Genomic DNA, 14,427 nt, shown 5'->3' on the forward strand with positions numbered 1-14,427 from the left:
AACCTAATGTACTTCCGGAAATACATAGTATAATTTATAAATAAAAAATTTATAAATATAATCCTACCCGTCCAATATATATTATTTGAAAATTGTAACTTATAGTTATGCAATGACGGAGCAAGAGAAGGTTACGGGGTGACCGTCCCCTGCACATTTTAAATCCGTCTATTAATATTATCCATATAGTGCTTGAGTAGTATGCTTGACACCACCCATCATCATGTTATTACAAGTGTTGTTTTACAAAATTTCCCCAAGTTTTATTAAAATGTAATATTTTTTAGAGGATAAATTATTCTACCTATTATTTTTCTGCTTATATTTGTCTACTCTCCAATACTGATAGCTCAGAATCTAAAGAGAAGAGAGAAAAATAAATATTAATTAAGATTCTGATCTAATGATCTTTTAGAGTGATAAGCAGAAAAAAAAGTAGGTAGAATAATTTATCTCATTTTTTCAGTTAGTTTAAAAAATATAAAATAAAAATATAAAAGTAAACTTAGGTACAAAGTAGATTTAAATATAATAAAACCAATTTTGTTTTCTAGTCAATCTCAAATATATTTATTATTTATTAAATAATCAAGGTAGGAAGAATTGAATTAAAAATTAATTATAAAATTTAATTTTTTAGTTAATCTCAAATATATTTATTATTTATTAGATATCAATGTATAATAAATAAAGTATATTTTATAGTCAATTCAATTATTTTTATATTTTTGATATGTTATATTATATTCTAATTTATGTAGTTGTTTCCAAAAAAAAAAAAATTATGTAGTGAAATTAATAAATTGTAAGTGTATTTATTTAATTATATATTTTTATTTCAATTGTACATTTTAAAATATATATATAATATAGCCTAAGAAAAAAAATCCTGGCATCGCCTTTAGGTAAGGGCAAACTTTAGTGCACTGGGCAATGTCTTTGTAAGAGTAGAGGTAAAAGTGGCATACTGTGTTATTTTAATTTTAGTTGGAAGCTATGGCGTTTTAGCATAAGTACATACATAACATCACTCGAAGAAGCACTTATATCTTCTACTATATTATCAGATTTCAATTAAACACTAATTCGTCGTTCGAGAAGTCATGTTTTTCAAGAAGCCGAAGCTGCGCTGTTACCTAAACCAATTCGAAAAGCAAAAAAAGAAAACGGTAACCCTTTAGTAGTTGTATTTGCTGAAATCTTTGTCATTGATTACAAATGGCAACCACTCGAAAAATCTGTATGCATTTTTGCTCGTAAAGAATTAAGGTATGGATAAATTTGTGAGATTCAACACATTATTTAATGAGTTTATCATCTATCATTTAACACGACCACAAAAAGTTTCCTACACACAACATTTTGTGAAGCCCGCAGCAAAAAAAAAAAAAAAAACTTCGGCACGCAAAACGAATCTCGATAACATAACACAATCACTTTTCCTATAACATAACTCTTATAAAACCCTTATTCAATATATCCTGTAAAAGTTCAGAGACTGTGTCAACGTTTGTCGTTGGCTAATTAAATTACAGAACCTAAAAAACCAATGAAAAGGAAAAGAAGAAAACAACATATGGTTACATGTACAACCGTTACATACAAGAATCACCTGATATTCATGGAATCCCCTCCTTAACTACACAAACCTCCCCTAAAAAAATTCAATTCTGTCAAACATGAAGGGGTCTGGACCTTGGTGCTTTCCAAATGTCACCAACGTGAGGCTTCCATTATGAATTGTCATAGAGCCTGCGAGCTGCAAGCTCAATGAGCAGGTTTTCCTTTTGATGAAAAGAATCTACTAAATCCACGTGCATGTTTCTCTGGTGTAGTGGCGGAAGAAGCTGAAGAAGAGGCTGACTTGGTAGGCCTGTGTTTTGGTTTTGGATGCTGTACTGGAGATCTGGCTGGAAGGTTTGACTCGTTATCTGATGGGCTAAATAAACTGTTGGAAAAATGCACGGGGGACTCCGAACCCGGTTTTTGCACAAAAGCAGAAGGAGCACTGTCCATCTCCAATTCACCTAATTCTTGAAAATTTGGGCTACTAGTAGTAGGTTCATCCTCTATGAAGCCTTCAACTTTTGGATTTATATTACTGTGAGGATATACTATTGGCTCAGTTTGAGGACGTAGAGCATTTAACTGCTTGCCCAGAAGAAATATGGTTTCCTGACATTCAGCAAGCTTTTCAGCAGCAGCCGTCAAATCTTTATCCTGCATCAAAAAATGAATTCAATCTTAGAATTTCAACCTATCTAAAGAATTCCCAGATTGAGATAAACATTATGATATTTTTAAGTATCATGACATACTGATTTTTCCAACTTAATGTTGTATTTAGCAATATGACATGCTAAATCCAACATGGTAATTTATATTCACTATGGAATTACAGCTTTACCTGCGAGATCTTGAGGTCATTATCAGCTGCTGTGCCCTCAATCCTAGCAGACATTGTAACACAGAAATCAGATATAGAACTAGCAACAGAGATTTCCATAAAATTAAATATATGAAATCCTGCTTTTCATCAAACACTTTCCTATTTAGATCACTACAAACACAACGCTGAAAATCTGCAATCAATAGAATGCATAATTTCAGTACTTGTGATGATATTAGATGGTGTCTAACCTCTGTAATTGCTCTTCTAGCTCCTTGCTCCTGGCCAAATCAGCTTCATGAGCCCTCTTTTCATCTTGAAGCTCATTCTCCAGAGTTTCTGTCTTAATTAGCAGACGGTTCAGCTCAGTTTCAAACTCCTGGGCACGCGTTTCAAGTGACTTGTACGACTCTGCCATACACTTTAGCTGCGTCTCAGCCAAGCTGTTTGATCGTTGAGCAGAAGCCAATTGTGATTTAACTTCTGCTAGAAGTTGCTCAGTCTCTTGCAATTGAGACTTTGTCATTTCAAGATTTTCAGTACATCTTGACAGATCAATTACTGCTTTTTCCTTCTCTAGTTTCAATTCTTCAAATTTCTCCATTGAGAGTTTCTGTGATGTAGCATTCAGTTTATAGCCTGAGACCAAATTTCCATCATCAGGCACCTCCGGATCAGAACAGGGATTAAGAATATGTGAACAACCATTTTGATATCTTTCCCCAGATGAATTGTCTTGAACTAACTTATTTTCAGGCAAGGCAATCTTATCTATGCAATCAGGACTGTTAGTTTCAGCTTCTGTACCCTTGTAGCCAAGGACATTAAATCTGAATTCACTTGCTTTAGCAAAAACGTAAGACAGGTCAAGAACAAACTGTAGTAAACTTGCATTGTTGCATAACACTTTATTAAAGGTGACAGAGAACTCCTCAATCTTTTGCCTCATTTCATTTCCATCACCAGATATGTCATGAAATGCCATTGCTTCTTTGCCTAGGAACAACACAAAGTCACGAATCTGAGAAATTGCAGCTTCCAAATCTGAAGTTACATGCACATATTCTTTAGGTTGGGGGGATGAAATGGTTTCCTTCTTTTCAAGGTTTAAGCCTGCATCTTCAGGATTATCCTGCCTATCACATGCAGCATCAGAAGGCTGGTCATCCAGGGAAATGCAGCCCACAGAGTGCTGGATGACAGTGTCATGTGAATCTTCTAGGACGTGTTTGATATCCTCCACAATCTTCCCGATATCAGCATCCTTAGCCATGGACTCAAAAACCAGCAATATTCTTGATCTAAGCTCTGTTAATAAGAAGCCATCAACATCAGATTGGGGATCAGGTACAGACAACAAAGCACCCGAAGACACTTGATTTTGCAGTGTATTTGAATCGCCATTCTTTTCAGACAGACCATCTTTGTCAGCAGTGACTACTGATACATCATCGGTCACAATGTCAGTTCTCTTATTGTTTAAAGAAACTGAAACAGTGGCATCTACATTGGAATCATTTGATAAACCAGCCAACTTCTCCACCTCCAGAAAGTCATCCATTAGTTCCAACTTCTTAGTAGCTTCAGATTTGCTTGATTCCACAGTACTCTGTTCTTTACGAAATTGGGATAGTCCAGAGATTATTGCTGTAGACCAAGACTCGGCACAACTTCCTGCGTCATCATTTCCATCTTCAGACATAGAAATCAAGCTGGGTGCATTGCTTGTGTTTTGATTGTAAATGCTTTCATGGGTTATCTGGATGATGGATTTTGGAGATCCTTTCTGCTGATTACTTGTCAGAAGTTGTGCTTCCAAACTTCGAAATTTGCTGAGTGTTTTAGCACACGTACTCCTTGAGGCCTGCAATTCACTGTTACGTTTTGCCAAAGCTTCTTTGAGCATCTTCGTTTCTTCTTCCATTGCCAATAAACGCTCTGTAAGAAATTCATTCTCCTTCTGGAATTTCTGTACATTCTCCAGGGAGAACTCAGGTAGGGGGGACAAATGAGGTGTAGCAGGCATGACAGGAGACTTCCTTAATCGACTTTCTCCATAATCTCTGCCAAGATTTTCAACTTCTAGCTTCATCTGTGCAAGTGCAGCAGGACCAGGTAGTTTTTTCCGCACTAAACCACGTAATCTTTGGCACTCAGCCTCTAACTTAGCAATTTTTTTTACACCCTCTGAATGTTGCTTGTTAGCAGCTTCTGCAGATCTCATACTCATGTTTTTTTCTTCGTTGCGAATTTCAAGCTCTTTGGAAACAACATGAAGTTCATATTTAAGTGAACCAATTTCTCTTTCACATGATTCTATGTTGCCCTTAAGAAGCTCAATTTCAGCCTCAGCATGAGCTTTTTCTTCGTTTAATTTGATTAGCATGTTAGAGCGCTCCTGCAATGACCTTGACAGAGCCCCATTTTCAGCAGCAGATCTAAGGAGTTCCTGTTCAAAGTTAACTATCTTTGCCTCAAGCTCCCCCTTAATCTTGTCTAATTGCTTGGTTTTTGAGAGAGCAACTTCTTGTATTTTCTGTTCATGTTCTTCCTTAAGGTTTCGTATCTGTCGCATACACTCTTTAAGAGCACCATCTAAATGTGATGCACGGTCTTCAGCAGTTAGTTTTAAAAGAGTGACAGATTCTAGATGGTTCTTCAATGCCAAAGCTTCTGCTTCAGCCTTTTCCCAGCCTGCAGATTTCAATAGAAATTTAATTCCAAGGACAACAAGAAGCAACTTCTAGTAAGGCAGGCTTCAAGCTTTACCATGTTTAAGATGGTAAAATCATTAAGCATTTTACCTGACACAGCTTCTTCAGCTACTTTAGCATGTTGTTTTACCATGCTTTCCTTGGTATTGATCTCAGAGTTTGCTGCTGACAGCTTTTCATTCATTTCCTTGATTTCATCCTCAAGCGTCTGAGCTTTTTCCTCAAGTGTCTGAACTTTATCCTCATATGACTTCACTTGATCCTCCAAATCAGTCAGATGTGAATAGGATTCCATAGAGATTTGGACATAGTTCAGTTTCTTGTTGTTATCCTGTATGCATAAGTGAATCAACACAAGAAAGAGAAAACGAAGAAAAAACTATTAATTTAATCACATCATTAAATCCACAAAGCCAAAGACTTAAGAGTGTACTTGCTGTTTCCATTTTTAAGTTCTTGAGACACACGCACACACAAAGAAGAGGAGGAGAACCACAGTTTTTATTCAAGGAAACTATAACACATAAATAATGTCCAGAAAGTGTAAATATGCTTAATAGCGTGCCATGAATAATTTTAAATTAATAGAAGGCTACTGAATACAAGCACAGAAAAAATAGGAAACTTGGAGAACATTTGAACCCAAAAATAAAAATAAATAAATAATAACCGGATCATATGCAAAGTGGCAAAAACTATACATTTAAAAATAAAATAAAAAAGACCTTAATTGACAAATAGCAGCCAAGAAGAAGGGAAATTTTTCGTGGTACAAATTTTTTTTCTGAAAATGCCAATAAATATACCTGATTGGAAGCATCGGAGGAGTCCAATGTAGCAGCTGATTTCTCAAGCACAGCCTTGTCAGATGATTTTTTCTTCCAGGGCCAGCGTCGGTCCATCGGAAACTATAAACACCATGTAAAATTAAGTATATAAATTTAATAGCTAGATGAGGGTTTTACCAGTTGGCAATGCAAAATTCTCATAACTAGTACAGAACAGACTGTGATCCAAACTCCATAATCAATTCCATCGTTTCACAAAACACTATCTCGTCTTACCACCACGGGAATGATTCTATTTTATCCTCTTTTCATTGAACCAACGCCGTTCACAATAACTCGATTTGAATGACGACAAGACAGCCCGTAATAAGATTTTAACACGAATATTCAAGTAGGAATTTACACCTTAAAATTTTCAACATCTTAAATTCGTAAGTCAAAAAAAAAAAAAAAAAACGCAACATGCGGAAAATGAACATGCATTATTGTGCGTTGGCAATTGTTGGTGGCAAAAGCAGATTGAGTTGAACCCAGGCTTTTGTCCCGGTTTGAGTGAGATTACTATGTCGGTGTAATGCATTGAAGCAGGGAGGTACTGTTTCTGCAGTGAAAACACATCCACAAGGCAATGATATCAAGTTTTATTTATGCAACATTGATCTCCAAGATCTAACCACTGCGCTTTCCCTAACATCTCTAATGTGCAGGAACGCATGCTCTAACCGTTTACCAAAATTATGAAGAAAAAAATATATATAATATTCTTTTCTCTCAAGTGCACTCATTGCTCAAACTTGAGACAAAAGGAAGTTAATGGGGTATTTTAAAAATAAAATAAAAAAATAGATAAAAGAGAGCTTTCATTATGATTACTTATTATTCCTAACGGTCTTTATCGCTGAAATTAGATCCAAATTAATCAAAGACTCGTTTAAGTGAAAATCAAGTATGGCCTAGAGCAGCGTAGATTAGGAATTATACCAACTCTTCGGGAATTAACTGCTCTAATTGGAAGCACACGGAACAGAACCTCAACTCAAGTCACCGACAAAAAAAAAATAAGAAGAAGAAAAAATCATCCATGAAAACGGAACAAAAAAAAAAAAAAAAAAAGATTTGTAGCAAGAGGTTTCACTGAAACTGTTTCGGGTCCGAAGCCAGCGAGCCAAAAAAACAATGGGAATGGTTAAGGAAGTGGAAACAGCCAGAAAGCAAACCACAATATTCACCGATTAATGTGAAGAAAGAGAAAAAAAAAACTTACCGAGGAGGGGGAAAAATGCAAGCGAAGATAATGCGAGGCGAGAGAATTAGCTGCTGCAACAATGCTATATACAGATTGAGCAGTGAGCAATGATGAGCAATGAGGATCTCGATTAGAATCGGAGACGGAGATGGCGGTTGTGGTGGCAGAGAGATAGTGAGTGGTGTGGTGGTGGGTGGGTAAGGTCCTAATCGGAATTAGTAGGTGTCTCTTGAAACTTTAAAGGCAGAACGATGGAGGAGCTCCAAATACCTTTCCCTTTTAAATTTTTATTTATTTTCTGTAAATTAAATACTATTCCATTCTTCTTCTACAATCTTGATTAACCAACCTATACTGATATAAAATAAATAAATGTTTTTTTATTTATTTAAAGCAAATGGAAGATAAAAAAAGGTTATTGGTAGTTTGACGGAATTGACCTTTGGGTTGCATAGAATTGTTTGTGTCAGAAGCAAGCGACTAAGCGAGCATCTGAGCTGTATCCTATACGGGGAAGGAAAGCCATGCCATTGTTTTTTCTTTTACTTTCTAATTTCGGAAAATATTTTTTTCATGAGAAAATTTTACACTTATTTTCTCATGTTTTACTTATAATTAAAGGATCTTATTTTATTTTTTTTGTCTTCTCACTTTTTTTGTGAACATCAATATTAATAAAATTGGACCGGTTCAGCCAGATCAACCGAAGAAACGATGAACCGATCATATAATCGATCCGGATAAAGCAATAGACCGGCCATGCATCAGAACCGATGCGACTCGGCTGGTTTTCGTGAAAATCGGTAACCCGATCACTTAATCGATGACCCGACCCGATCTCAAAAAAATATTCAAAAAAATAATTATAATGAACGTATTTGAATATATATATTTTTATTGATTTATATTACGTACATGTAATACTAATATATCTCAATTATACATTATGCAGGAAATTTTGATTTGATTTATAGTTAAACATGTCGTTTACTGAACTTGAACTCTCGTATCACGATCATTGTATTTTTATTTGATTCTTTATTAGATAAGAATGTGTGATTTATTATTGTTAATATTAAAATAAAAATTTTATCATTTTTTTAGATATTTGTGTATATTTATAAATATACAATATATAATTGTATATAATTATTGGTCATGCGGATGAACAAGTAATCGAATAACTTAATATCTCGATCGGTCAATAATCGAGCCGATTTTAATAATATTAATGGACACTAGTTATATATTATACATTTATATGTGTAACAAAAAAATATTTTCGAGAAAAAATCTCCTTTCGTAAATGAATAAATAACATTGGTTCAGGAATAAGTATTTTTATTTAATTTGAGTTGCATTTGAGACAAAGTGTGATTACTACGACTTGGGACCACCGTCACTAGTATTCTACTCTCTACAGCTCACAAATTTGGTGTGTAGCTGCATGATATATGACTTGGCGGCTTTCCAACTGCATGAATTCATCGTGGTGTTATAAAATCACTGCCGTTGCGGTGCTCATTTTTGTAATATTTTTCTATAGTTTTTTTTTATTGATGGGAAATTTGATACAAATGCATACATATTTTATTTAGCTTCTTCATTTTAATTAGTCAATTTTTTATTAAAATCCCTAATGTTAAAGAAAATTAACCCCCATATTTTATAAAACAAGATTGTAAACTCTGTAAAGAACCTTGAGATACACCACTCAAAAGTTAGCTCAAAGGGTGGGAGTGCCCAAGACCTTATAAACTCCACATTACCATGTAAAGAACCTTGGGATACACCACCCCAAAAGCTAGTTCAAGGGGTGGGAGTGCCCAAGGCCTTATAAAGATTATATTAGTTGCCCATCAATCAATGTAGGACTATATATCTCAACAAACTCCTTTTTTTTTTTTGGTAAAAAGATTGTAGACTCCTTATTATAAGAAAATAGTGCACTTAATTTCCATTCCTTAGGCTATCAAAACAGGATTATTTATTTTAAAAAAAAAAGTTCACTTTAAAACCTTGGATGCACGTACCCATGTTATCTTGATAATTTGTGCAGGCAGCACAAGGGGTTACCCTTTTTTTTTTTGATAAATGAATATAACACTGTTTTTAACTATACACCACATATTACCAATTACTATTAGGCCAATCCCTTTAAAGCTTAAAACTTTCTTTTATATTCCACTCGTTTATTTTTACAATTATCAAAAAAATAAACATAAGTATAATGTAATAAAGTTTTAAATATAAAAAGTTAATATATAATATTTTTATGTTAAAAATTTATGAGTGGCGTTACATAGCCAAAAATATTTTATAAAATCCAACCCCAAATTTGTCAAGATATAAAAAATTCTTGTTAAATAAGTTATAATTATGATGACCACTTATTCATCTAGAGGTTAAAAATGATCTAATATATATATATATATGTGTGTGTTTTATTAATCTCCTTTTACATAAGATAGTTATCTTATGTTGTATAGAGAAAATGGGTGAGTCCCACCATTATAAAAAGAAAAAAGAAAAAAAAATGGAGTGCGAAAATCGAAGTGAGAGAAAATGAGATAAGTTACCTTATGTAAGAGGAGAATAGTATTTTCCTATATATATATATATATATATATATATATATATATTTATTTTTTCATGCTACACTCACAATACATGAGTGGGTCACATCTTGACTTTTTTATTTTCTCATATTTTTGTGGACCCGACTCATGTATGGTGTGTATAGCATAAGAAAATTTTCTCATATAAAATGAGAAAATTAATTCCCACATATATATATAGAGAGAGACTATTTTAAAAAAAATTATATTTATAACTAACCTAGACTTTTCACTGCACACGGTGTATGAAGACTGATTTGTTAGGTCGTGCAAGTGGAGCTTATGGCGGGAAGAGACAGTCAACCGCCAATCATGGGTCAAGTGAACAACGATATTAAATGGGTTTGAAACATTACAATCAAATCCAAAATCTTAAGGCATTAGGTGCATACCATTGGCTCTTTCATCAGGGCTTGCATGACTGCACTCATCAAGACCTTGACTTCCCACATCAAGACATACTCGGATCACCACAGGTCACAATCCACCATTAGCTTTGATACCACTCCGTGCACGGGGAGCTCATGGCGGGGAGAGACCACCAACTACGGGCCAAGTGAACAATGACATTAAGTGGGCTCGGAACACCATAATCAAATCCAAAATCTTAAGGCATTAGGTGCACGAGTCCTTCCACTCATCACACTTTAATACTCTAATAATCTCCCCCTCAAGTGTGAGACCCACCATTGATATGCTCCCCATCAACCGAGTACCCTAGATACTCAACCCGCCTCCTAGCCAAACACCTGGTTAGCTCGAGCCTAACTTGGCTCTGATACGGGCGAGTCCATGGAAAACTCGTGATGGGAGATCACTATCAATGAGCTAAGCTACTCAAACGTGAATCTCACACTATATCTCAACACAAAAAGATTATAATGATTTGTGCATGTAAAATCCCTTTTCCACGTATTCATTCATTTTTCGTGCTTTTTTTCGACGAGTGTCAAGGAGTGGCGGAGCCAGAAAAATTGGGAAGCTAGTGCCAAAAATCAGCCAACCATAAAAGAAGCTAGTGCCAAAATTAACAGCTATGAAGGAAGCAAATCATTTACAGCCACTGAAGATCAAAAAAAGCTTATGATTTTGGAAATTAGCTAGTGCCAAGATATTTGCTGGTTCCAATGTGGCTACGACATTGGTGCCAAGATATTAGAAGCCGATGATTTCTTGAATAAAAACTATTTTACAACTTAAAAAAAAAAAATACTATTCGACAAATACGGTAGGAATGATTTTCATATTTGATATCATTCAAAACAAGAACTAAGATTGCACGAGAAGCCAAATGAATGAATGAACGAATTTTGTTTTTATTTTATTTTTTTAGCACATAATGAATGAACGATTTACACGGCAATAAGCTGCTTTGAGCGTCTTGGGTTTTTTTTTTTTTTTTTTTCGAGGGGTGGGGGCGTAAAATGCTTTGAGTAATTTTGATACGCACGTTAGATTGTTCGCTACGACGTTTTCCACTCGTAGCCAGGCAACGCATTGAAAACTTTGCAGCTTTTCCAGGATTCTACTATTTATATGTTGGGAACTGAAAACATAAGTGTGTATATTGGGGGAAATTTATTTAATTTATAGGAAATTTAGGTTCTTTAATAATAATAATAAAAAAAAGATTTGCAGTAATAAGTTGGACTAAAACAAAATTTATAAGCTATATTTTCATCTCTATTTACAATAAATGTCATATTCTCATGAAAATAAAAGTAAATATTATACTCGTTAATTGTAGTTGTGAATATTAATGCACGTCGTTAAAATCCACGTCTTCTTTTTATTTTTTATTACTCTTATTTTCTAGTCATATGTGAAAACATTATTTTCCTAACAAGATGCGAAAGTGATCACACAGCTCAGTTCCGCGTAAGATGTGTTTTTGTTATCTGTCATTTGAAAATCTCGACCCACCACCTTAGCACCTTCACTGTTTTGTTACAGTTGACAGCGCATGCAAACTTTCCTCAACCTGCAAATTTAAAATTTTCCCACGCACTTTCCTTTCTTTTTTCCCCTTAAATAAATGGCACCACTGGGATTTAATAAACGTACATCATGATATATGATATAAGCTCAAATGCTCAATGGAACGTAGCTTATCAAAACTTGTAGTTTTATTTTATCTATACCAGCGCTTTATCTGATTTTCGATAGAATATAATAACTTAGTTTGATGCAAAGTTAACATTACCCATCACCCAAAGACGAAGCCAGAACCCGCTAACTGGGAGTTGGGACCCTTAAAAAAAAAAGAAATTGTTTTTGTGACAAATTGTCAACATCTACAATTTCTGAATGGCCCTTGTGGCTAGGTTTCTCGGCCCATAAAATCATTATCATAAGCAAAAGCAAAAAGAGCAGTGGGAGAGAGAAGGGACGAGGGAGGGGATCCAATGAATAAAGTTGAAACTTGAGGATGAGGTTAAGAAAATAAAGGTTGTCCCCAATCACCCACACGTATTGGTTTTCAGAGTGCGGGACCACGTTACCCCTTCATCTCGCGACTGTTAGAGACACGCGCCACCAAAAGCTACCAAGTTTCATCCTTAACTTAAGCCCTGATTAATTAGAAGAAATAGTAAAAGGTCGCAATTTTTTATTAGAATAAAATGATAAATGAATGTTTGTTGATTTTAAGATAGATAAATAATCTTTATTATCTTATTTCATCAAATAGTTATCTTTAATTTTTATTAAAACTCTTAACTGTTTTTTAGACTGTGTAATGGTGCTCGATTATTTATCCTCAGTCGAAACCCAAAGTAAATCGCTGCTCACGCTGCGTCGTCAGATACTCAGATTGACGAAAATAAATTACGTAAAATAAAATTGAGACTGTGTGAGACAGTAAAAGGCCCATCTTCTTGGCTTCTAATGACTGCAAAATAACGACATTCAAATTTTATACACAGCCTAAAGAAAAACAAAAACTGTCAGTATCACCTGCAACTCAAAATAACTCCCCTTTACCATTCTTCATTTATGTACATGACAGCAGCAAAATAAATCAGGACTTTCACTTTCTATAATTTTGCCTTCACTTTCTCTCTTCATATGTACGCATGGAAATGATCGATTTTTAAAACACTTATATCTTTTATTAACTTTTCATTTCATTTGTTCCCAATGATTTTCATACTTATTTTTCTTTTTATTGGACCAGCTGGGAAGTTCATCGCAAGGAGCTAACATCATTAATAGGCTAGTCACAAACAATATTAATTGGATTTAGACACTATATCTCATAGTCATTAAAATTGATCTAATGTTGAGGGGTTTGGATAGTTATATTAGGTTATGTGATCATATAAAGAATCTGTTGTATGTATTTCTATTAAACATTGAGCTTTTATTATCCTCTTCCTCTTAATGGGCTGATGTCTATTATTATATGTCTAAGGCCCCTTTGTTTCTTAGCCTGTTACTTGCTACATCAGATGCGGTTACCATTGTGTGTTAAGCAACTAATTAAAACGATGTCGTTTTATCAAGGTGAAGGTTTAATAACCTTTTGGTGACCAAGTTGGTGTGCGTGTGTGGCATTTCTTTCAGATACAATTTATTTTGCTATTTTCTTCTCTGATATCTTCTTGAAGGTTCCTTCGATTAGGGTTTGTGAGAGGGAGAGATTTTGGTAAAATCTGACTTCTAGAGTGAATATCTCTGTTAGCTGCTGTGGAGAACCTTGTTCATCTCAACAAGGTGATTCTTTTGATCGGTGAATATTCTCGGTTGGTGTTCAAACGGTGGAGTGACGAATCTGCAAGGAGGACCGGTGAAGCTTGTGGTGGTTAGCTTGGAGGTCCAGTGATAGGAACAACGTTTCCTATACGGTCTTGTGAAGATTGGTGATATCTGCTCCATTTCTTGAGCTCTGAGTTTATGTTCTTTCTGTTCTTGTTGATTTGTTGCTTTAATAGTTTCTCCACATGTTTAATTTCATATTGATGTATCTGTATGCCATAACTCTATACTTGTGATTCTGATCTTCTGAATAAAGTGTGATATCAGAGGGCGTTTAACCCTCTTTAGGCCCCAGGACGTAGGAAACTCACTAACACTGAGTTTCTGAACCTGTAAATACTGGTGTCTGTCTCTTTATGCTTTCTTTATTCTTTCTTGGACTGTTCTGTCCTATTAAATAAGGGCGGTGAGAATCGAACTTGTGACACCGAAACTCTAGTATAATGTAGGTTGAATTGGTTCTTTATAGTTCAATTCTCTCCATTGTATCCCAAAAAGACACCATAACTCAACTTAAAACTTTAATACATTAAATGTACGAGGCTTTCCATTTATATGGTGCTTACTATTGGATTTCCCAATAATTTTTTTATAAATTATAATTTTAATGTCGAAGTTAAATTAACACTTAATGAAAAGTATAATACATTATTACAAGTTGATTCCTTACATATATATTTATCCTTTTAAAGATAGTAATTTTAGTTAAAATGATTATTTTTTTATTTAATATTTGAATTTAAAAAAACTCTCTCACTTTCTCCGACCATGATTTCTATTGTGTAACTATTTCTCTCACCATAAAATATTGTAGTTTTGACTAGAATGACGTAATTCTATATTTTTTAAAATGACAAACACTAATTCACATAAATTATTTTTCAAGTTGCTGGATGTCCCGCTAATAATCATGATC

The 14,427-nt window shown here is 34.4% G+C and overlaps 1 protein-coding gene across 1 annotated transcript; it reads right to left on the reverse strand.

Annotated features, from left to right (window-relative positions):
- Positions 1 to 1,654: 1,654 nt before the first annotated feature.
- LOC133315628 (filament-like plant protein 4) lies at positions 1,655 to 7,281 on the reverse strand. Its single transcript, XM_061517290.1, has 6 exons — positions 7,156 to 7,281; positions 5,910 to 6,011; positions 5,194 to 5,434; positions 2,641 to 5,083; positions 2,408 to 2,450; positions 1,655 to 2,220 (listed from the first exon to the last, which is right to left on the reverse strand). The coding sequence occupies exons 2-6, from the start codon at positions 6,003 to 6,005 to the stop codon at positions 1,768 to 1,770; spliced, it is 3,276 nt and encodes a 1,091-aa protein (XP_061373274.1). The 5' UTR covers positions 6,006 to 6,011; positions 7,156 to 7,281; the 3' UTR covers positions 1,655 to 1,767.
- Positions 7,282 to 14,427: the final 7,146 nt, after the last annotated feature.

Source organism: Gastrolobium bilobum, unplaced genomic scaffold (assembly GCF_033153095.1).
Source record: "Gastrolobium bilobum isolate Gb01-03AN ecotype WA unplaced genomic scaffold, APGP_CSIRO_Gbil_v1 utg4030, whole genome shotgun sequence".
Taxonomy (NCBI): Eukaryota; Viridiplantae; Streptophyta; class Magnoliopsida; order Fabales; family Fabaceae; genus Gastrolobium; species Gastrolobium bilobum.

Coding starts and splice junctions, on each gene's coding strand:
- LOC133315628 (XM_061517290.1), bottom strand. CDS start 6,005: ATGGACCGACGCTGGCCCTGGAAGAAAAAATCATCTGACAAGGCTGTG. Junction 5,084..5,193: donor AGCTGAAGAAGCTGTGTCAG/GTAAAATGCTTA, acceptor TGAAATCTGCAG/GCTGGGAAAAGGCTGAAGCA. Junction 2,451..2,640: donor CTAGAAGAGCAATTACAGAG/GTTAGACACCAT, acceptor AATGTCTGCTAG/GATTGAGGGCACAGCAGCTG.